This window comes from Prionailurus viverrinus, chromosome B1, assembly GCF_022837055.1.
Source record: "Prionailurus viverrinus isolate Anna chromosome B1, UM_Priviv_1.0, whole genome shotgun sequence".
Taxonomy (NCBI): Eukaryota; Metazoa; Chordata; class Mammalia; order Carnivora; family Felidae; genus Prionailurus; species Prionailurus viverrinus.
This window is the reverse complement of record NC_062564.1, coordinates 50,596,805-50,614,975: the sequence shown is the minus strand read 5'-3', so window position 1 is coordinate 50,614,975 and position 18,171 is coordinate 50,596,805. Positions and strand designations below refer to the sequence as shown.

The window sequence follows — 18,171 nt, the reverse complement described above, 5'->3', positions numbered from 1 at the left end:
CATGTAAAATAAAGCATAAAGGTAAGAGATTGGATAAGATAATTTCTTGAGAGTCTATCCATCTCTAAGAACTGTTTAATGGTCCTCTTCCATGTCCTGTAAGATTTTAGAGCCAAAAGCAAATGAAATTTGAGGCAGTAGAATTTTAATACCAAGCACATTGAAATTTAGCTGGTAAGGGTTATCCCTTAAAATGATCTCTGTATTTAATGGAACTTCTTTGCTTTTAGCTGATGATTTCAGTTCCCAGGATAATCTTGATGACCCAGAAGCTGGTGGATGGGATGCTACCCTCACTGGAGAAGAAGAGGATGAGTTCTTTGAACTGCAGATTGTAAAACAGCATGATGGAGAGGTAAACAAAGCATAACTAGGGAAAATCAGATGAAAAGTAGTTTCTTTAACCTTTCCTTGAGTCTTTTTAAACAATCAGCAATGTAATCACTTTAATGCTTACATTTGTCAAGATGCATAAATGAAAACCTTTCATTACGACTTCCAGAAAGATTGGAACCGCTTCCAGAAGGAGTAGATGGTCAAATTACATCCATTTGCCATTTATTTCCCCTCCTGGTAAAGGATCTCTCTCTCTCTGTTAGTATTCATAGTTCAGGTCAGCTTTGGTCCATCATAAACCGACATGATGTTTGGGATTTGCTTTGAAATTCTTTACTAAAGACTTTTTTTTTCTTAAGTTTATTTATTTTGAGAGAGAGAGAGAGAGAGAAAGCATGAAAAGGGAGGGGCAGAGAGAGAGGGAGAGAGACAATCTCAAGCTCTGTGCTGTCAGTACAGAGCCTGATGCAGGGCTCGAACCCACCAACTGTGAGATCATAACCTCACCAATTGTGAGATCATAACCTGAGCCAAGATCAAGAGTCAGTCACTTAACCGACTGAGCCACCCAGGTGGCCCTGTGGTAAAGGCTTTTTAAAGAGGAGAAAAAAGATGAAGTCAGTGTGGCAAAATCTAGCTAATGTTTGAATCCAGGTGATGGGTATATAGTGGGAGCTTATTTTCTAATTTTGAGTATATCGGAAAAACAATAAAATAGTTTACACAAGGAAAGCTGATGTGATGCTTAGGGCACATTATCACTTAGTGGTATTCCTAAGATGCAAAACTTTAATAGCAGGGAAAAAGACAACAAACCCAACTGTGATACATTCTGTACAATTCTGTACATTCTTTAATAAGTCAGTGTCATGAGCAACAAAGAAAGGGTGGGGAACCATTCCAGATTGACATGGACTAAAGGGACATGACCTCTAAATGCAGTTAGTGATCCTGGATTGGAACAGCTGAAAGACTTGAATGTAGACTATGTATTATATAATAGTATTTTATTGATGTTAAATTTCCTGAATATGATTGTCCTATGGTTAAGTCAGAGGATGTACCTGCTGTTAGAAGATACTTGTTAATGTATGTAGGCATGTAGAGTTACAAGTCTGTAACTTCCTCTAAAGTAGTGCAGCAAAAAAATAATACTGCGTGTATATGTGTTGCGAGAAAGAGAAAGGAAAAGTGGCAAAATATTAACAGCTGATGATTGTAGATGGAAGATACACAGGAGTTCATTGTCCTGAGCAGCTGATGATTCTAGATGGAAGATATACAGGAGTTCATTGTCCTGAATTTGCACTTTTGTTTGAGCATTTTTCAAAATAAAAACATTTTAAAAGCCAGCCAGCCAGGAACATCATGCTCTGTTCTTCCCAGACTAGGGTGATGGAGACCATATCTTCCTATCCCATAGCTTTTCAGGGAGGTTCTAGTACATCTGCACTCATGACCAGCCTGTAGGACTATAGCCAAGTCAAGATGTTTCCTCGTGAGGTTGTTTTTTTGTTGTTGTTGTTTGTTTTGTTTTGTTTTGTTTTTCCAGGAGGAGAGGGAAAAGTATGTTCTTTCTGTCTCTGCAGGTGAGAGCAGAAGCCTCTTGGGACTCTGCAGTGCACAGCTGTCCTCAGCTCAGTAAAGGCACCCCTGCGGATGAGCGAGTGTATCTGATTGTGCGGGTGACAGTCCAGCTCAGCCATCCAGCTGACATGCAGTTAGTGTTACGGAAACGAATTTGTGTCAATGTTCATGGCCGGCAGGTGAGTCATTAATCCTCGTTGAAGAAATGACTTTAATCACAGGTCTGACGTTGAGGGCAGGGCCAGGGAATGATTGTTCTGGCCTCTCATCTAAGTAGACTCTATGAAGCATTTTCTCTTCAGCGTGCCTGTTACTGTCTTGTAACTGTGCCTGCTTCGTTCTGGCACATTCCATCCCGACTTCTCCAAGACAACATTAAGTTGTTACAATCAGTCTTTCTGATTACATAGTCACAAATTAATGCCATCCTTTTCGCTGCCACAGAGCCCAGTCAAAGTGAAATTCACTGTTTTGTTTTTTGACTTTTCGTTTGGGTCACGCAAGATGTGAAGGTTCTCTGTAGGTTTGCTGTTGTTTGGACATCTTACCCTCCGCTTTGCATCTCTTTCTTCCGTTTCAGTCATCTCTGCTAATTCACTGATTCATGTATTTAGAGAGTGTACTCTGTCAAGCTTTGGGTAACAGGATAAGTTAGAAGTAGTCTGCATCTTGAAATAGCTAGTGTCCGTTGGTGTATGTAGACATATATGAACAGGTGATCTGTCTCTGTTGGGTTAGTGCTGTAATGCCAGTGCTCCCTGAGTGCTGGAAGGCTGCAGGCCAAGGGATGGAGAATTCACACCAAGGGAGTCAGAGCAGGTGTCAGAGAGGGGGGTAGCATGTGAGCCACTCCTTTACAGACAGGGGAGTTAGGCAGGCAGAGGAGGAATTGACTCTTCTGTGGAGAGGAGATAACACATGTGCAGGGGTAGTGAGGAGGGACAGGGCATGGAGGGCTCAGACCACGAGAAGCAGAGTGTTGACAGGTGTGCCGGGGTAGGGGGGGGGGCCAGGTCCGTGGCTGGCCACGCAGTTGCAGCTGGATCAGGAAGGACCTTGTGCCATGTGACTGGGGTTAGTAGAAAACTTCTAGGTAAGGGTATAAACTGTTTCTTTCATTGGCTTTGCAAATATAGGACTTGGGAGGCTCATTCTGGAGATTCTTTTAACTGTGCTCATTTTTTTTTTTTTTTGAGGCCTTCTCAGTACACTGACTAAAACCAGGACATATGAAAAGAAATCTTTTCATTTAAAAGAGCACAGTCATGGTTGACAGAGTCCTAGATGTAATCTCCACCCCTAAAAATTAATCTTTAGTTCTAAATGTCACACTGATATCAATCTTTGAAATGAAGACTGGCGGTAATGCTGTTAAAATTGCAGCTCTTTAGCTTGGCAATCCAGCATCAATAAAATCCAGGTCATCGGGTTAGCTAGACGTATATGGTGTGGCTCCCGTTCACTCTTCTCCATCTCTCTTTTCTCGGAAGTCTTTAAGGGATTGAAAAAGACGTGTTGCTCTTGAGCGTTTTGAAGAGCGATTTGCCATGCCTGAGCTAGACATTCTGGTTGCCAGGCACTGAGACTGCCCTGGGACAACCACCAGCCCCACAGAATCCTTAACAGAAAGGGTGCATCATGGCATCACTGAACTCCTTCTGGTGTGTGTGTGTGTGTGTGTGTGTGTGTGTGTGTGTGTGTGTGTGTTTCTCTAGTTTGTTTTTATTTTTTATTTTTTATTATAGCGACAAGAAGTTGCCACATTTTTTTCCTTGGTTGAAATGACTTGACATTATCAAATTGATGCTGAATGATGTAATAGTGTTTTAGGGCATGCCAGTTTCCCTCCTGATTTCAGATACTTCATTCCCAAAATTTGCTTCTTTATACAAGAACAGGGACTTCCTTATGACGCTAATGTGTGCAAATCAGCTTCAGTAGTTCCATACAGAAGGAAAGCAAAAAGTAGGTAACAACAGCACCCACACCTTCCATCTCCACCTGTTAAAAAGAAAACAAACCTACAGCTGAGCTCTGACCAGTGTAATTGGCAGTGGCTCAACATTGCAAGGCTGAAGTGGGTAGAATGAAGGGCTGAAATCAGTGGTCTGTTTGCATTCTAAAACTACAGTTTTTATTTTATTTTTTAATTTTTATTTTTTAATTTTTATTCTTATTTTTTTCTTCATGCTTATTTATTTATTTTGTGAGAGACAGAGAGAGAGAGCAAACAGGGGAGAGGCAGAGAGAGAGAGAGGGAGAGAGAGAATCCGAAGCAGGCTCCATGGTGTCAGCACAGAGCCTGCTTTAGGGATCGAACCCACAGACTGGGATATCATGACCTGAGCCGAAATCAAGAGAGGCTTAACTGAGCCACCCAGGTGCCCCATAAAAGTTACAGTCTTTTAAAAAGTTAACTATAGATCACTGAAGAGGAGAGAAATTATTATTAAGGAGGTTTGTGAAAATATGTACTTCTAGGACCAAACAGCTGGATTTTTCTATTTTTTTTCGGAGGTTCTCACATATTTCCTGCTTCCCTTTTGAGTGAGGGAAAAAGTTGGGCATCAGTTTAATATTCTCTCTTCTTCTTATCTTGATTCACCAATTGTATTCTGCCCTCATCCCTGCTCTCTTCAACCTCTACAGGATGTTCAGTCTTAGCAGCATCTTCAAATGAGTCATCTATGCATTAATTCAACAGTTCAATTCTTAACTGTGCAAAGAGCACAGTCAGCATAAACAATGACCATGCACTCTTAAATCATTCTTCATAACGATCCTGCTTTGGTCAAGAATTTAATGCCTGAACTTGTCAATATTCATGCTGCAAGATGTCCATTGTACTGGAAAAAAAAAAGTATAAGAGTACCAGTCCTTGCTTACATCTCAGAAGGTCACTTTATTGTGTTGAAGTCAACAGTCTTTTTTTTCTGTAGCCTTTAAGCAGAGCTAAACCAGATGCCCAGTGTCTGTTTCCAGAGTTTTGGGTTTATACTCTTCATATAATGGGTCTAGCACCTGTCACTCAGCAAGAATCTAATAAATTGGTTTTGTGCACTAAAATGAAGTTGAGGAGTCTCTATTTAGTGATTTGGATTTCAGCTTGCTTATGTTGGAAATATACTCTGTTTCTTTTTGTTAGAATGAATGCAGTATCCCTTATGCTTTGTTAATGAACACTCAGTTTTTGAGGTAGGAAACCATATCTTTCTGTTTTGTTTTTCTCTAGGGTTTTGCTCAGAGTCTCCTAAAAAAGATGTCACATCGAAGTTCTATTCCTGGCTGTGGAGTGACTTTTGAGATTGTCTCCAATATTCCAGAGGTGAAGGATTGTACAAAATTTGAGTTTACTAAAAATAAACATGTAAAAAGAGCTACGTCCCTGAAAAGTCACCTACCCAAGAAATACATAGTCCATGAAAATGTGTGTTTAGGCAAATGCTGTAGGTTTGTAGAGGAATTTTCTAATCTTAATGTGATTCATAGTAAAATGTACTTGTGGCTTCAAAGGTTCTGGTTTTAGTATTTTGTTGAAGAAGAACTTTCTTTTGAAAAGCAAATCAATACTCCTAGAAGACAGCACTCCTTTTCATTTCTAGTAGACATAAGATAACAATATTGTAACCCTCAAAGGGAAGCAACATAGCTCAAAATAGAGATTCAAGCTTTGGAGATTCATTTTGGAATCACACAGAAATCTTACTTTCATCACCTCTCAGTGAGGTGCACTTAATGAGTTACTTTGAGCCTCAATTTTTTCATTTATCAAATTGGGTTAGTGATACCTCTGTACAGGGTTGTGTTTTAAGGATGTTGTACACACACACAGAGCAGTAAATTGTAATTACCATTATTATAGATCCTATTATTATTTTCCTTTCCTTATTTCACTTTCTGAACTGAGAGAGCCATAGGAATCAAACAAATGTAGTTTCAAATACCCCCGGACAGAAGCTTGCTGGACGATGTAGTTTTCATTTGCTTCCTAATATTTAATCCCAGATTTATTCACCTGGTCTTCGACACAGCTGGCAATGGAGGCCTTCCTTACAGGGGTAGGAAGACATGAGGGTTCTTAGAAAAGGACTCTGCAAAAGGGAAATCAGAGCGGTCCCGTCTGTCACGCTCACCATCCAGAATCGAGGAGTGAGGAGGTGCAGATTATACTTTCCTAGGGAGTGAAGAGTGGGAGAGTGCGCTGGGAGTGGACACTCCCTACTAACCACACGGTCCACATCAGCACCCTACGCTTCATTTTTGAGTGCTGGAAGTTGTTGATTCTGTTGAGTGAACAATAGGTGGACAAAATGTATTCTAAGCAGTGAGTTTTTGGAAGGGTGAAAAGATTATATAGTGCTTAGGCTCTGCTTTAGATTTCTTATACCGCAGGAAGTCTTGTACTGGATCTCCAAAGTGTTAGACTTACATAGTAAGTATTAGCTGTTTAACTGTTTAATTTGGAGCCTGCTGCACATTTTAAAAATAAGTCTGTTTTCAGAGTTAGACTAGCTGCAAAATCTTAGGTCTGTAGTCGATTATTCTTTGTATACTTATATGCTCAGCAAGAGATGCAGTGTTTATTCTCTGTGTCTGAATGTTTTATGTCTTTCTGGTTGTTTCATACCTTAACTCTATACATGGTTTGAATGCAGTTGAGAAACAATGACTGCTGTAGTGAACTCTCTTCCATTTTTCCATTTCTCTCATTTTCCTTCCCCTCCTGTCTCATCCCCTCCCAACTGTAGGTTCCTTATCCTCTTTAAAGGTGCTTTTATTCCCTGAGTGATACATTTTTCAAAGGGAGGAAATGCAGGGGGATCCATTGAGAGAGAAGCATATGACCTCATGTGGTTGGGCTGCTTGTTAATAATTATCTAAACATCTAAGTTGGCAAGTGTTATTTTCACATTATCAAATCCTGATGATAAAGAAAAAGGAACAGCGAGACTTAAAACTTAACAGGAAAAGGACTACACTTAGTTTATTTTTTATTTAGAAACAAAAAGATTCCTCAAGGAGCTAGGTTTCATCATGAAAAATCCTTGAAAAGTTCTCTGTGTTCCCTGTTATAGCAGCTATGAGAGCTTGGTGGCAAAAGAACTGATGGTAGGCCAGAGAATAGGAAATGGTTTCAACTGTCTACCCCAGGACCCAGTAATTCCACCTCTAGGTGCTTACTCAAGAGAAGTGACCATGTGTATCATAGAGATGTGTATAGGAATGCTCATAGCAGCTGAATCCAGAGGAACCCAAAACTGGAAACAATCCAAACATCCATTAGCGGATGAATGGATAAGCAAATTGTGGTATATCCATAGTGTGGACTATCACTTAGCTACACAAAGAAATGAACTTCTTCAGTGAATCCAGAATCATTATGCTGAATGTAAGAAGCCAGACACAAGAAAGGATGATTCCATTTATGTGAAATTCTAAAACTGGTGAAACTAATCTGTAGTGAAAGAAATTACCTTGCCTTGGGGGGAAGGGTAGCCCGTAAGTGAACTTTCTGAAGTAATGGAAATGTTTTGTATCTTGATAGGGACATGGGTAACATGAGTGTATCTGTTTCTATAAAACTCAAGTTTCCCTTTTCTTATAAAATCAGGATAATGCCTGTTACCTTCAGACACCAAGAAGTATTGTGTGTTGAGAGGTAAAAGGACTACTTTGTCAGGAGTATCAGGGGACCTAAGTTCTAATCTTGACTCTCTTGCCAATTACGTGGCCTTCATCTTTCCTCATCCATGAAATGAGGATGATTGCTTCTTTTCAGAGTTATTAAAAGGCTCAAATGAATCCTATAGTGGTAGGAGACAGAAGTTTTGTGAAGTTAAGCCACCTTCCAGATTCTTCCACATTTTATCTGTTCTTAAAGCTTATTTAAATTTTAAAAAATATTTTTGACGTTAGAATGTGTTTAATAATTGATATCTTAAAATTAATTGGCAGAATTTTTTTCTTTTCTCCTTAGTGGTATATAAAATAATGTTTTTCTTTTCCTTAAAGTTGATGACATCTAAAGATGCAGTGGCATATGGATATATATTTTGTGGGTTTTGACATTATTCTGACAAATTCGCAAGTTAATAAAGTATCAGATTTTCTCTGAATAGAGTAATTTGTTAGGAGCCAAGCTTGCTTGACATGATTAAATACATTAACAACGTCCCTCCCTGACTTGTGAACATCTTGTTTATCTGCACGGGCCGCCCATGTCAGAGGAGCAGGGATGGGCTCTTGGCAAGAGCACAGCAAGTGAGAATTTCCCAGGATACTTTTCTTCTTGGTGGGTGCAATGCTGCCTTTGGCCTGTCTCACTCCAGAGTTGAGGACTGAGACCAGTTTTAAAAACTGCTACTTCTTGGACGTGTAGTCCGTGGTCTGCTGCTTAGGGAACGGGTGGAAAGCCAACCTTCCTTTGCATTCTTCTTCTCCATACCTGTGTCTGCCTCCTACTGGAGTTATTTGGACCTGACCCCTGTCCTGCTGTCACCCCAGCTTCTTGTTCCTCTCTCTTGCCCCTCATCATGTATTTCTGAAGTATTGTGGTGGTGGTATATTTCCAGCTATTTCCACCAAATCCTTTGTAACCAGTAACATTTCTGTTTGCAACAGAAACATAGCAGAGGACAATTTTATTGAGAATGTGCTGTGTTTCAGTGGCACTGTGTTAACCTTTCAAGTTAACCTAACCACCAATTCATACCGTAATTTCTGTGGGGAAATGCGTTTTGAGTTCTGAAAGCTGGCAGTAAAGTGGAGTTTTGGAATATGTCCCATTTAGTTCAGTACTCTGTGTGTGTGTGTACTTGTATAGATGAAGAAGCTTTTATGTTTTCTTCTACCAAGTACTTAATTTTAATACACAACTTTCTGTTCTCCAGGATGCCCAGGGAGTAGAGGAACGAGAAACATTAGCAAGAATGGCAGCTAATGTTGAAAACACCGCTTCTGCTGACTCAGAGGCTTATATTGAAAAATACCTCAGAAGTGTGCTGGCTGTGGAGAACCTTCTCACTTTGGATCGTCTTCGCCAGGTTAGCCAACAGAGCTGGTAGCAGTGGTGCTGACCCAGCCTGATTCTCTTTGCCTCTCTACAATTCACAGGATTGTTACATCCAAACCTTTGAAGCATCTGTTTAAGTGGGGCATATTAATTTAGATTCAACTTATCAGTTAAGTCTTGGAACATACAAAAGCTATACTGGGAAGTTACTTTTCCCAGTACACTAAATGGTGTCTAGTTGCCTTGAGTTAATGGGAGAAAATATTTAACTCTCTCTGGCTGAAGAATTATTTTTTTTTTTTCAACGTTTATTTATTTTTGGGACAGAGAGAGACAGAGCATGAACGGGGGAGGGGCAGAGAGAGAGGGAGACACAGAATCGGAAACAGGCTCCAGGCTCCGAGCCATCAGCCCAGAGCCTGACGCGGGGCTCGAACTCCCGGACCGCGAGATCGTGACCTGGCTGAAGTCAGACGCTTAACCGACTGCGCCACCCAGGCGCCCCGTGAAGAATTATTTTAAAAACTCTTTGGTAATGGACAAGAATGTTGTGGAAGAAATACGTAGGTATGAGGCAGAATGGACCCTTCTTTGCTTAGCTGGATATGCCAGCCACAGCCTTAGAGTGGTTCTCTAGAAGGGATAATAGAGATGCCAGCAGTAAACCTAATCCTTAGTGGAACCTTAAACCTCATTTTACATAGCAATATCGAGACTTTTATTATTTCTAACCAAAGATCCTAATGAAAAATAAAAGTGAATGATCTAATTTTCATGATCTTTCTCCTGGAACTAACTTCTGGCCAGCTTCAAGGGGGCCATCAAGAGATAAAAGAGTGATCTAAGTAACCAACAGCTATATAATTAACTTTGAATATTCCACAGTGATTGGAATTGGGTCATTCCACCATGTGAAGTAACAGCCATTATTTAAAGAACGAGGAACGTGTGTGTAGAGATAGTAGCTCAAAGACTGCTTTACATGCCATTGCTTTGGAGGTCTGTCTCAGATACGTGTTTTTCCTGTGTACATTTTCTGACAGGAAGTTACAGTGAAGGAACAGTTGACAGGAAAGGGGAAACTGAGTAGGAGGAGTATTAGCTCTCCAAATGTGAACAGAGTGAGTACATGGACTCCCCATTTGGTGCTCTGCCTGGGCTCTCCTTCCCTTTTCTTCTTTGCTTGGATAACTCTTCTCCATCCTTGTAACTCTCATCTCGGGTATCATTTCCTTCTCTGAACTGATGTAGCGACTGTGCTCCTGTGCTAGCCAGTGTGGTAAGGAAAGTATCCATTAAAGTATGTTTCTAATGTCTCTCCTTTATTTTTGTATGAGCAGTGCCTAGCACAGTGACTGGGTGTTCAGTGAGTGTGTGTTGAACTAAAGCAAAACTAGCCAAGTGCTTTGTGTAAGTCATTTGAATTTTCTGGGCCTAACTTCATTACTTTTAAATTGAGAAGTCTGGACTCGGTTTACAAACTCAGTTGCTGAAAGGCCATCCAGGGTAGCATAAATGAGTAAAATAAGTTAGGTTTGTTTCATAACAGTGTCTTAAGTTTATTGTTGTTTTTTGAAGCATAGATATAATTTATGTGCATATTAAGCATACAAATAATTCTTCACAAAGAAATATGATTGTGGCCCTGTGATTTATCTTTCCTTTCCTTACTTCTGACAAAGATGTGGGTATGAAAAATACTACCTTTGTCTGAATTTTGCACTAAGGAAAACCACAGTACAAACATTGTAAAGAGCAGCTGACCTTTAACCTTAGTGTTTGAGAGACCATAGTGACAGGTAGGGAGAGTATCAGATGGGAGGGCACATGGGGCCTCCGAGTGACCAAATGACATCACTAATGATCTCAGACTGAAAGATTGGGAACATTCTCAGACAGTAAGAAATATCATTTTATTTCAACTTAAAATCTTCTCATTTCTTTAGAAAATGACACATCAAAATGCAGAGATACTTGCAGAGGTTTGGCATTTAGAATCCTATGGTTTAAAATTAAATAGCTTGTGTCTATACATCTGCTACGAATACCCAGAGAAGGAAGTCCTAAGATCAGGACATGGTAAGATAACCAGTAACCTGGTATCCTTTCAATAGAAGGGGAAACACAGATTAAGTACCCTTACTCAGGCCCAGCCAGTTGTTGCCTCAGTGTAAATGGGGTATCTGATCTTACACAAGCCTTCTGCCTTAAAGTTGCATTCAGTTAAAAAGAAAAAAAAAATTGTGCCTAATAACATCCCAAAGTTTACGCTAGCCTGGTTTACAGCTTTGGTCTCCACAACGTCTCTGCTATCAGACTTTAACGTCCTGTTGATTTGGTTTTCAAATTCTTGTATTTCCAGGACTGTAGATTTATATACTTTCTCACATAAAGGACTAACACCCTCTGTATTTCTTCTTCAGTTGTCTGGCAGCCGACAAGACCTTATTCCATTCTACAGTCTAGGCAGCAACAAGGTAAGTGTTTATAACTTGTTTTCTGTCAGTCTTAGAACAGTTAGTTGCCCATTCAGCTTCCCCTGCTCAAATACCACACGCTAGTTTTGCGTGTCAGAATTTCTCCTTCTCTTCTATACTGTGTGAAATTTATTTGAAAGTGTTCAGAGTTCATTTCTTTTTATTTGCCAGTTAAATTAAGGTTTACTATGCCTTATTACTCTACTCTTTAAGGGTTAAACCCCAATATTATTACTCAGGTTCATGTTTCTACTTAAAATAATCTTCCTGTTTGTGTCAATAAAAGAACTTCGAATCAGATTTTTAATAGTAAAATGTCGATGGAATGATTACACATCTGTGAAGAATAAGAAGATTTTATCTGAGAGTTAATTTGCTGGAAGAAAGAAAAATAAGGGAATAGAACTTTTGTTAGCTGGAATTTATTCATTGTTAATGTAGTGTTCCCCAATTTAAGAGACTTTTAAGCATAGATAATTCTTTATCATTTACTTAAAGGGATCACACTTGAAATTGTTATAACTGGATGTCCTATATCACAGTATTTTTTGTGTCTGATGTTTTTTTTGGGGGACCTGGTTAGATATTGTGACATTCAACCAACTGTGGGCAACAAGCCCTGTACTGGTATCTTAACCCTTGAGGAGGTTAAAAGTGACTTATAAAAAGTATCTTATAAAATAGCCTGATGCCAGGCATTTGTTTGAAAATAATCTGAGGGAGAGGACAGGGGTATAGATTAAAAAAAGATGGACTATTTACTGATAATTGTTATAGCTGCATGGGATTCATTATACTATCCTTTCTACTTTTGTTATTCTACACTCTGTTTTTGTGCATTTGAAATTTTCCTCATGAAAACTTAAGAAAAAGAACAATTAACTTGATGAATAATTAGACTCATTCTTAAGATCTAGGTTACTAGGAGTTTACCTGAAATAATACATAAAAATGTGTGTATATACATATACATATATACATATGTATGTACATATATATGTGTATATATATGTATGTATATATGTATATATATGTATGTATGTACACATATATATGTATATATGTATGTATGTACATATATATGTATATATGTATATGTGTATGTATATATATATATATACACACACTATTATTTTAGGCAAACTTCTAGTAACCTAGATCTGAAAAATGAGCTATATATATATGTTTATAGACATATAAGTTTCTCTCTAGCTTATTAATTTACTAATCACCTACCATGTATCTCAAAGTGTACTAAGTACTACTCCTTTACACTGATCCAGTGATGGGTTTGATTAGTTCTTTTTTTTTTTTTTTAACATTTATCTATTTTTTTTTTTTTAATTTTTTTTTTTAACGTTTTTATTTATTTTTGAGACAGAGAGAGACACAGCATGAACTGGGGAGGGGCAGAGAGAGAGGGAGACACAGAATCCGAAACAGGCTCCAGACTCTGAGCTGTCAGCACAGAGCCCGACGCGGGGCTCGAACTCACAGACCGCGAGATCGTGACCTGAGCCGAAGTCGGCCGCTTAACCGACTGAGCCACCCAGGCGCCCCAACGTTTATCTATTTTTGAGAGAGAGAGAGAGAGAGAGACAGAGCATGAGTCGGGGAGAGGCAGAGAGAGGGAGACACAGAATCCAAAGCAGCCTCCAGGCTCTGAGCTGTCAACGCAAATGTGAGATCATGACCCGAGCCGAAGTCAGACACCCCGTAATCAACTGAGCTTAATCAGTTGAGCCACACAGGCACCCCTGATTTGTTCTTGATAAACACAGCATAAGTTGTGATTACCAGAACAAAGCTGAGATTTTGGGAAATTGATTATGTCATTATTTTTTAATGTAAATAAATTAAATACTTTAAGGAAAATATAAAGAAAAAAAACATGACTTTTGCATTTTTTACATTACTTCTAACCCAAATTCTCAATTATATTATAAATTCCTTGAAAGAAATGGCCAAAATTTTCTATCTACCCCGATTTCCTTATGTTTAAATAATATCATCACTTGAAAGAAAATTATTGTGCTTCATCTAAATCACAAATAAATGGAGTAAGGGAACATGGATGCTATACTAGAAGTATGATAAAGTAGGAGACCAAAGGAGGGAGTGGACACTTTTATAGGCAGTATTCACAGATCAGGAGAGGCTGCAGAGAGGTGATAATCCCTGTAAGCTGAAGAATAATGAAGTCCACCCAAGGCAGGGAAGGAGTCAAAGCAGCAGTGTGAACAAAAACATGGAGGGATGAAAAAGCTTGCTAAGTTCATGACAGTGCATGCATTGTGACTGAAAGAAGGTGGGGGGTGGGGTACTGGGGGGTAGAACCCAGAGGAAAGGGGCCTGATTATAGAAGTTCTAACATTTTGTGCCGAGGAGTAATGGGGAGGCAGGTAGCTGCTGAAGGAGTAATGGCAGAAACATGGTTAAAGTTGAAGTGGAAAGTATTTTTTAACAGTCCACCTAAACCCCACTTGGGTTCCTGGTTGTGGCCTATAAAATTACATTAGAATAATGGATGTAGTACAAATACATACAGTTATCAATGTAAAAGTGTGAAAAAAATTTAATTGGAGGATGGAGGAGATCAGGGGAGTAGATTCAGCAGTGGGAGGGAGAGGGAGAGCGGTTCAGGTATATTAAAGAGAGAATGTCTAGAACTCTGAGGACCTGAAGAATGAGGTTGGGCAAGGGAGGAGACAAAGGTGACAGAATGGAGAGATGAACTGTAGGAGGGACAAGTTTGGGGCAGAAAATGATTTAGTTCAATTTTTGACATAAGGTGTCTGTGCCAGTTGAAGGGTCTGGAAGCCTGGGCAGAAGACAGATTAGGGAGCTGAGGGGCATAGCTGAACAACTGAGTGAGGACTTAGATCTAAATAAAGGCTGAGCTCAGGGGCTTGATAATACTCACGAGCATGTGCCCGAGGAGAAGCTGGCCTGGCTGATGGAGAAGGAGTCCCCAAAGAGGAAAGAAGACCCCACAGAGAGTGGCTTGGAAACTGGGCAGAAAGGACTTTTTAAGTTTGAAGAAGGACTCCTTCCAGTTTCCTCAGGGACCGCAAGATGAGGACTGAAAAGACTGTTTCAGATGTGACAGTGAAGAGATTTTTGGAGCCTTTCCCATGGCAATTTCTGTGGAGGGTTGGGGAGAAGTTAGCAGGACCTATCATATTAAGTGAATAACTGTAACATTACACATTTTTGTTACTCTACTGAGGACCTTCCTTTTTTAGTCATCTTGACCTCTTGGGGTCCCTGAGTAACTTAGTGAAAATGAGGAAAGTCTGATTTTCACCCTCTCAGGTTTTACTGGTGTCATGGTGCCATCACAGCAACAAGGATTTGGATCCCTCCACTCTATTTCAGTGTATATTAGTAGTTGTCATACACTTCAAACAAGTTAAATGCCTCTTTTTTCCCATGGCAGCAGTTGGCAATCTTCCTCAAAATTTGGCTTCAGTTGCTTCTCCCCAACCATAGCGTTCCCCACCCTCTGGAAGTATTGTCAGGGAAAACGGAAGGTGCCAGCTTGCCATTACTAACTTTGCTCCCAGTTCAGCTGTGAAGCTATTATTTTACCTCTTTTTGGACTCTTGGCATCCCTGGGCCCTGAGGTTAGTAGGTGTAGCTGGGCTTTAGTCACCATCTCATTGCTGTGGGCATCCTGGGACTTCTCGCTAGGTTGAATGAAATGTCCATACATCATAATTAGAAACCTTTTGCTTTCCACTAGGAGAAAGAGAGGAGAAAACTGTTTCTAAGACTGATTTTTATGGGATGGATCTGTTGAATGGGTAAGGATATTCAGCTGATAGAGGCTTATATCCGTGATGCTAGAAAACTAAGTGAAAAGAATATAAAGCAAAGAGGATTTGATTCTAGGCTCACTTCAGAAGGGAGTACAGAGTAGCTGCCCCATTTTCAGAGGAGGGGTTCCTCAGTAGTTGTATCATCTAAAGCAGAGCTTCTTAAAAGATTTTTAGGAAAAATAAATATTCTTAAAGTTATATTTTCTTGCTAGCGAGAAAACAAAAACAAAAACAAAACCCTTTCCCTGCTAATAGCAGCAAGGAACAGAGGCTCTCCCTCTGGCCTTTAAAGGAAACAATGGAAAACATTTTCAAATGCAGCATTGGCCTTGTATTCAAAACCTGTTTTTAACACTACCCATAATAGAATTCCTCAAGATCGGGTGGTGCTTTAACTAATTGACATACAAAATACCAGAATCCCTTTACACAGTAGCAGTGCTTACCTACATGTGAAGTGAGATATGGACAAGAGTGTCCACGAAACTTTGTTTATAATGGCAGCAGATTGGATGCAAATGTCCATCGGTTTGGTCTGGTTAAATACACTTTATCTGGGCACATGCTGCACATGTGCATGCGCGTGCGAAACACACACACACACACACACACACACATAAATAAATGGGATACTATGCAGCTGCAAGAATGATTAGGAGCCCTTCCAGGTACTAATATAGAAAAATAACCAGGATATACCTAATGATTAAAAATGAAGTGCAGACTGCTGGTGGGAATGCAAACTGGTGCAGCCACTCTGGGGAACAGTATGGAGGTTCCTCAAAAAACTAAAAAGAAAGCTACCTTATGATCCAGCAATTGCACTATTAGGTATTTACCCAGAGGATACAAAAATACGGATTTGAGAGGGTACATGCACCCCAGGTTTAATAGCAGCATTATCAACAGTAGCCAACTGAGAGGGACCTGGGGGGCTCAGTCAGTTAAACATCTGACTCTTGACTTCAGCTCAGGTCATGATCTCATGGTTTGTGAATTGCAGAGCTTGCTTGGGATTCTCTCTCTCTCCCTCTCTTACTGACCCTCCCCGACTCTCTCGCACTCACATGTGTACATATTTTATCTCTCAAAATAAATAAAAGAAAAAACTTAAAAAAAACCACACACAATAGCCAGACCACGGAGAGAGCCCTAATGTCCATCAACTGATGAATGGATAAAGAAGATGTGGTGTATATACAATGGAATATTACTCAGCCATCAAAAAGGATGAAATCTTGCCATTTACAATAATGTGTATGGAGCTAGAGTGTATTATGCTGAGTGAAATAAGTCAGAGAAAGACAAATGCAATATGATTTCACTCATGTGGAATTTAAGAAACAAAACATATAAACATATGGGAAGGGAGGGAAGAGAGAAGGAAACAAACCATAAGAGGCGCACAATGATAGAAAACAAACAGAGTGGATAGAGGGAGGTGGGTGAGAGATGTCTAGATGGGTGATGGATATTAAGGAGGGCACTTGTGATGAACACTGGGTGTTGTATGTAAGTGATGAATCACTGAATTCTCCTCCTGAAACCAATATTACACTGTATGTTCATGAAAATTAAAATAAAATTAAAATTAAAAAATTAAGTGCAGAGTAGTTTGCTGCCATTTGTATTACAAAAGGGACAGGAGAGAAGCGTGTGTGACTGTGTATAGATTTGCTTGCATATGCCTACGAAACCCTACAAGGATATATAAGAAGCTAATACCATTATTTACCTGCCTGGAGAGAGGGTGGAAGTGTGGGGAAGAGCAGGTGATGCCTTTTTCTATTGTTTGATTTTTGGATCATGTGAACATATTAGCTATTTAAAAAATAAATTAGAATTAAAAAGCATATATAACATAAATAAAACATGTATGCATGAAAATCTCAATAGGAGCAGAGAAAAACATTTGTCAAAATTCAACACCCTTTAAAAAACAGAAGTGAAGAATTTTACTTCCTACTCTTTTAAGTAGGAAGAGTTCTCTTGTGTATAGTGTTTGAGGAGGTCTCCAATTGCTTTATTTATAACAATTTATACACAAAATCCTAAAAGAAACTGTTTTGAAAAATCTCAGACTCATTTTTTTTTTCTTTTCTTTTCTTTGGGGAACTTCCTGCATTCTTCAGTTTTCAGAGATCCAGGGAGAGGTAATTAATTCATTAGGTTTTCCTGATGAGTGGGATATAAATACTATCCTACTACCTAAAACTTGTATCATGCTTGTTTTTACCTTGAGAATAAGAATGAATTTTTAGGGGTACCTGGGTGGCTCTGTCAGTTAGGCATCTGACTTTGGCTCAAGTCATGATCTCACAGTTCCTGAGTTTGAACCCCATGTCGGGCTCTTTGCTGACAACACGGAGCCGGCTTCAGATTCTGTGTCTCCTTCTCTGTGCCCTTCCCTGCTCATGCTCGCCCATTCTCAAAAATAAATAAACATTTTTAAAAATTATAAAAAATGAATTTTTAAATGTAGCTTTTATAAGATGACTAAATTTGACACTGTAATCATTTTTTTGGCTCTTTATTGTAAAAATAACTTTGGTAGTCAGTATGTAGGATTCCTTTCAAATGTTTCTTATTCTAAGACTGTGAAAGTATCTGTGAAAAGAGCCCAGGAATTAAGACATCTTACTGAATTTAGAAGGCTCTGGAATGTGAGAAGTTGGAATAATTCATATTAAGCAAATAATATAAATAAATATTTGAGAACTTGTAAGATGTCCTTTTCTCGAGCATGGGACAGGGAAAGAGGAGTAAAAAAAAAAAAATGGCAGAAGTGCTTGGGGCATTTCTTTGACACCACAGAACTTTCCTTAGCAGGACCATCTTGGTTTCTTTGCAATGAAAGTATTTAATGCACAAGAGAGTTGAGTCAGAAACATAATTTTAATCTGAAGTTGATGATGCTTGCTTAAGATGCTAGAAAATG

General features: G+C 39.3%; 1 protein-coding gene across 2 annotated transcripts in view; it reads left to right on the top strand.

Annotated features, from left to right (window-relative positions):
* KIF13B (kinesin family member 13B) overlaps nt 1-18,171 on the top strand; it is a 203,584-nt gene that overhangs the window by 142,390 nt on the left and 43,023 nt on the right. For both annotated transcript variants that reach the window (XM_047854895.1, XM_047854894.1), the window contains exons 30-35: nt 231-355; nt 1,926-2,102; nt 5,156-5,248; nt 8,814-8,966; nt 9,979-10,056; nt 11,359-11,412. In XM_047854895.1, coding sequence (XP_047710851.1) covers nt 231-355; nt 1,926-2,102; nt 5,156-5,248; nt 8,814-8,966; nt 9,979-10,056; nt 11,359-11,412 — 680 coding nt within the window. The remainder of the gene's footprint in view (nt 1-230; nt 356-1,925; nt 2,103-5,155; nt 5,249-8,813; nt 8,967-9,978; nt 10,057-11,358; nt 11,413-18,171) is intronic.